Source organism: Octopus bimaculoides, chromosome 1 (assembly GCF_001194135.2).
Source record: "Octopus bimaculoides isolate UCB-OBI-ISO-001 chromosome 1, ASM119413v2, whole genome shotgun sequence".
Taxonomy (NCBI): Eukaryota; Metazoa; Mollusca; class Cephalopoda; order Octopoda; family Octopodidae; genus Octopus; species Octopus bimaculoides.
In genome coordinates, this window is record NC_068981.1 from 160,601,351 (window position 1) to 160,607,593 (window position 6,243).

The window sequence follows — 6,243 nt, forward strand, 5'->3', positions numbered from 1 at the left end:
ATATACATCTATATGTATACATATACATCTCTCTATCTCTCTTTCTCTCTTTCTCTCTCTCTCTGAAAATATCTGTCATTACAGTATCGAAATGTGATTGTTTCAGTTAGTAGAATAGTTTCATTTTTAAAGTGAAAGTATTTGACATGAGTGTTTTTGTTTCACTTTTGACACGTAATACTTAAATAGTGGAGGAGATATTATGTTGACATGGGCTCGAACTCTGCAAGAAGTTAAAAATTTTTTTGACTAAAACACAACTGGAACCCTAAGTAAGGCATGTGTAAAATTTGAATGAAATTGGTTGCGTAGTTCTCGAGTTTTAGGGATTCACACAGACAAACAGACAGACAGACATTCTCATTTTTATATATATAGATATATAATGTGTGTGTGTGTGTGTGTGTGTGTGTTCCATAATTTCATTAGAAGTGAAGTGTCTTGTGATTTCCAAATGTGTTTATGTGTGCATGTGCAAGTAGATTGTTTGATTTGGTATACACATTTTATGTATTAAGAAAAAGGAGATAGTCAGGATTTTGATAAAACTATTTATTTAGCACTTTCATCTCTTTAAGAGATTCCTCTTGATGAATCCCTAAATGGATTTTAGGTTAAGTAGTTAACTGGGCACAGAGTGAGATTGAATCCACATGTTTCTGGGTTCAATTTCACTGTGTAGCACCTTAGGCAGGTATCTTCTGCTATAGCCTCAGGCTGACTTGTTTGTTGTGAATGGAATTTGGTTTTACTGAAATTGTGCTGAAATCTCTGTGTTTGGATACTACTGTAAGATAAGGCCTATGTCTCTTTGCATCAAAAGATAACTTTGTTATACAGTATGTAGAGATCATTAGTACAAGAATATATATATGAAGAATTAAAATGATACCCTAGAAGATGGGGCCCCAGCATGGCCACAGTCCAATGGCTGAAAACTATTATCACAAGAGTTTGTGAGAATCAACTAAGAAGTTTACTTCCCAACAACATGATTGCAGGTTCAGTACGATTGCATGGCACTTTGGGCAAGTGTCTTCTACTATAGCTTCAGGCCGACCAAAGCCTTGTGAGTGGATTTGGTAGATAGAAACTAATAGAAGCCCATCATGTGTCTGTGTTTGCTCTACCACCACCACCACCACCACCACTGTTTGACAACCAGTGTTGGTGTTTTTACGTCCCTGTAACTTGTTGGTTCAGTAAATGGGACCAGTAGAATAAGTATCACACTTGAAATAATAATAAGTACTAGGGTCATTTTGTTCAACTAAAATTCTTCAAGGTGTTGCCCCAGCATGGCCACAGTCTAATAACTGAAGCAAGTAAAAGATAAAAGATAGCTTTAATGTACTTTACTCTCTTTCAAGGTGTATCAAGTCCTAACAAAACTACCACAGCTGGAAGTCAAGATGCATCTAAAAAAGAATGTATCAGATAATGGTGCAGAAGACAGTCAGACAGTAGAAATTGCCATTACTGCAGGTAACATCCCTATCTTGATTTGTAAAAGTTTTATACCATTATTTTGTTTTAGCTTTTATTTTGATTTTTGAGTCTTCAAGCAGAAACATGTATGTAATTAAGTTCATAATGTAAGGATGCTTTTATACCATACAAGTAAGGAGGTCTCTAATTCAGTAATTCTTTACCTTTTTTCTTTTTATAGTGCATTCCTTTTAAGTTGTTGTTATGCCTAGTGCGTACCTAAGTGGCGAGTAAGGTATCATGACTAAACTAAATTAACATAGACAATAATGTATAAATTTTACTCTAAGGAAGAATTGTATAAGATTTTAATAAATATTTATCTTACATATTAAAACTGAAAATGTCTGTGTGTGTATGTGTATCGGTATGTCCCCGTTTTGCACCAAAACAGCTTGACTGATTCTTCTTAAACTTCACATACACATTGCTTATGTGTCTGGAGAGGTTTTAAGTATAAATTAATTTCAAAAAAATGTTCGGGAAAACAGCAGGGGGAATAAGATTTGGGCATGAGTGAACAGTGGGAGTAATTATTTTTAAGCTTCCAAGGGAAATAACCCATTCCCTCCTGGAAATAACCACCAAGGGAAATAACCCATCCGTTATCAGTATGCTTATTTCTTAGTATTTGAACTATTTTAGCTATTTTCTCAATTTATCCAATACAACACTTAAACAAGTAAATAGTATTCTCCTAAATAGATCCACTTATTTCGATTAGTGACTTATTCACGAATATACCGACACTAGCACCACTAAGGGTAATATTCTCTGGGAACACACAAAAGCTTTATTTCACAGTTAATTACTTTGAATTGTTATTATCTCATATCTGATTAGCCTGTTATTACGTAACATGTTTCACAATTTTAGTATACATACCTTATTAGTATTTCCTCCTAAAATCTATAAACTCTGGGAATGTATTAAAGCCATTTATTTGAATTCTTACTATAGAGTAATTAATTTCATATTATTACATAACTGACTTCATCATTTGGGTATTCATAACTTATTGGGAATTCCTAAAAACAAGATCCTTTGTAAGACAGTTCAGTATTCTCAAATAAATACACAAAAACCATTTTAAGAGCTACATACTTTGTATTGTTGTTACTGGATTAGCGAAACAGTTATGAGAATGGAACCAAGGGATAAGCCCGCTTTCCTGGGAATTACCGGGTATGTCAGCTACTATATATATATATATGCTTAAAATGATACCCTAAACCAACCAAAACCTTGTGAGTGGATTTCATACTCAGAAACTGAAAGAAGACTGTCGTGTATATGTGTATGCGTGTCTTGTGTTTGTACCCCCACCATTGCTTGACAACTGATGTTGCTGTGTTTACATTCCCATAACTTAGCGGTTTGGTAAAAGACACTCACAGAATGAGTACTAGGCTTACAAAAGAATAAATCGTGTGGTTGATTTCTTCTACCAACGGCAGTGCTCCAGCATGGCTGCAGTCACATGACTGAAACAAGTAAAACAATAAAAATCTATGCCATTTTAATCCCAAGCAAGGCCTGGTGTCTCTGCTAGTGCTTATAAAGATACTTATACAGGAAAAATTTTAATGTCAACTACAATTTTTACCAAGTGGATGTTTTTAAAATGGGGATTGATAAACTTTTGTTATTGTAATTATAAAATATGTATACTCTCACACGCACACATTTAGGTGCAGGAGATCTTCTACCCACACCTTCTCTACAGATCAAGCAGGGCCATCTACTTGAAAGGGTTTGTGATTTGACAGCCTTCCAACTTGAGCGTTTTTCAGAATCATATTAAGATGACATAAACATTTACTTTTTCTTTAGATTCATTTAAAAAAATTTATTTTTGTTTATTTACTATCAATTAGTTGAAGGTAATCAATCACTGATCCTAAAACAATTTGTTACAACCTCACATATACAGATATTAAGTTATCCTAAAAATTTAATTGTATTCACAACTCTGTTCACACAGGAGGGCACCGTAATTCAAAACAGTGGATCAAAGTGAATGCTGATCAAGAATATACTTTACAATTGGAGTTAAGCAAAATTAATAAAACAAAAGTAAGTACTGTAACATATTTAATATTTACTAACTTTTTTTCTTTCTTGTAAGAAATTAAATTTCTGAGATAAAAAGAAACTATAAAGATTTTGAAATAAATCTTAGTTCCATCTGGACTAAGAGTATATATTTAAACAATGTTATCTATTACTAAAATATCTGTTCTAAGGCTCTAATCATATGTGTAAAATACTGAAAATTAAATTAAAAATCAAAACTATGACCTTGTTTTATTTTTTTATTTTCAGAAACCTGACACTAAAGCTTATGTTCCCAAATTTCCTAAAGGTAAAGACGAAGGGTGGATATTAATTTTAGGAGAGATAGAATCACAGGAACTCATTGCTTTAAAAAGAGTTGCTTATGTACGCTATCATAGCCGGCCTCAGCTAGCCTTCTTCACTCCGGAAAAACCTGGTCGTTTCATTTACACATTCTACCTGATGAGTGATTCATACCTGGGACTAGATCAGCAATATGATATCTTCTTGGAAGTATTGCCTTCATAATGTATATATGGTTTAAGAAAAAATGAAAATGAATAATCAGAAACTTTGTTATTAAAAGACTTTGCTGAATAAATGCGTTGTTTCTTTTTCATTGGAGTGAATAATTATTTTGGAAGAAATTTTGTTTTTGATTCAAGAAAACTAAATGTGATTTTTTAATTCAACTCAAAAATTTATTGCTCTGGTCTCATGCCAGTTGGGTCCAAACTACCTTCAACTAGACGTCAATATTATAAATATTATAGTTATTGTTAAAGGCAGCAAGCTGGCAGAATCATTTGTACACCAGGTGAAATGCTTAGTGGTATTTCATCTATCTTTATGTTCTGAGTTCAAATTCTGCTGGGGTTAACTTTGCCTTTCATTTCTTTTGGGAGTCAATAAAATAAGTTCCAGCTGAGCACTAGGGTTGATGTAATCAACTTAGCCCCTCCCCAAAACTGTTGGCATTGTGCCAAAATTTGAAGCATATATTGATATTCTTTTCTACTCTAGGCACAAGGCCCGAAATTTTGGGGGAAGGGGGCCAGTCGATTAGATCGACCACAGTACGCAACTGGTACTTAATTTATCGACCCTGAAAGAATGAAAGGCAAAGTCGACCTCAGCAGAATTTGAACTCAGATATGGCCTGCTTAAATGCTAAAGGGTAATGTATTAGGTGTTTAAGTAGTACTCTAGTTTAGGGGTTTGGTCATAGATTAGTAACCCTTTAAGTCTTCGTCTTTGGAAAGAAGACCTAGACTTTGAACTCATTGTTTTTGCCACGTGAAGTATGTATAACTTTCATAAAAGATTCTCAGGTTTTTGTGTTTAGCCTTTATGAAGATGCTGATGGTTTGTATTGTGTATTCATTGTTCATGGATAAGATGTGAATTGTGGGTTTAATTCTAATTAAAAGATAGTGCCGATCAAATTGTCCAATTGCAATGAGTGGGGAGGAAATAAAAAAAGATGATAGTTTAATCCTACATTAAAAGGACAATTTGATTATATAATACCATAATTAGCAGGTTTCATGATTTGCAAGGAAGCAAATTACCAGGTATATTTTATGTGTATTTATATACTTATTTTCAAAACGAGACTTTTATTATTTAACCACCATAATTGTTAGTGTATGACCGAATTTTTAGTTTTAGTAATTGCGGTTTCATTCACAATGTTTATGTCCTGAAGAAAGTATTGAGTGTCACACAAATATCATTTCCCTCTTGCTTATAAACTTGAAGCACTATGTCTGATTGAGAACCATCATAATTCTTGTTTTTATATCCATATCTCTCCATTTTTTGCATAGGTTAGATTTGCCTGCCTACAAAACAAACATGTTTTCTATCATCTGTCAACTCCTGAATTATGTTGTGATGTTGAAGCTTTAGAAGAAAATTATATCAACCCCAGAGCTCAACTGGTACTCATTTTCTCAACCCAAAGAGTATGAATGGTAAATCTAACATTGATAGAATTTGAAAATAATGGTTTCAAATTTTGGCATAAAACCAGCAGTTTTAGAGGAAAGGGATTTTGAACTCAGAACATAAAGAGCCAGATGAAATGTCATTAAGCATTTTGTTTGACTTGCTAACATTTCTACCTGTCTGCCAACTCAGTAATAAGAATATCTTTTATTTTGGAACTAAATAACTTGTGCATTGTAAGATAGAAGGGCAAAACTGAGCTAAACAGGATTTCAAGGATGACACTAGATATAATAAAGTGTTATATGCCACTCAACCACCTTGAAAATAATAAAAATAATAATAATAATTTCTTACATTGGTACAATGACAAAAATTTTAAATCAGATTTATAGTCAACTTCAATATTTGATTGGTGGTTATTTTATGAAGGGAAGAAGAATGATGTAATAAATTGATTAGATCCAGTCAGTCTAGCAATGGACCTAATACTATAACAAGATGTAATTATCTACTATAATAATACTCTTGAGTTTTTCTTCGTGCAATATATGAATGAGAAAGGAAGGGGTGATAGATGAATAAGGAAGGAAGGGGTGATAGCAAACTGGTGGTAGGATGATGGAAATTCTACAGTGGAAAAAGCAATCAAACAGCGCTTCAACTCTGTGTGAGTATATGTGTATGTAAAAGGGAGGTATGTAAATGTTTGTGTATGTGTATGTGTGCAATGGAAGTGGGATGGTG

General features: G+C 33.3%; 1 protein-coding gene across 4 annotated transcripts in view; it reads left to right on the plus strand.

Annotated features, from left to right (window-relative positions):
• Positions 1 to 4,147, plus strand: part of LOC106884418 (activating signal cointegrator 1 complex subunit 3) — a 493,492-nt gene extending 489,345 nt beyond the window's left edge. For all 4 annotated transcript variants that reach the window (XM_014935791.2, XM_052972249.1, XM_014935790.2 and 1 more), the window contains 3 exons: positions 1,371 to 1,485; positions 3,473 to 3,564; positions 3,814 to 4,147. In XM_014935791.2, coding sequence (XP_014791277.1) covers positions 1,371 to 1,485; positions 3,473 to 3,564; positions 3,814 to 4,074 — 468 coding nt within the window. In that variant the 3' untranslated portion in view covers positions 4,075 to 4,147. The remainder of the gene's footprint in view (positions 1 to 1,370; positions 1,486 to 3,472; positions 3,565 to 3,813) is intronic.
• Positions 4,148 to 6,243: the final 2,096 nt, after the last annotated feature.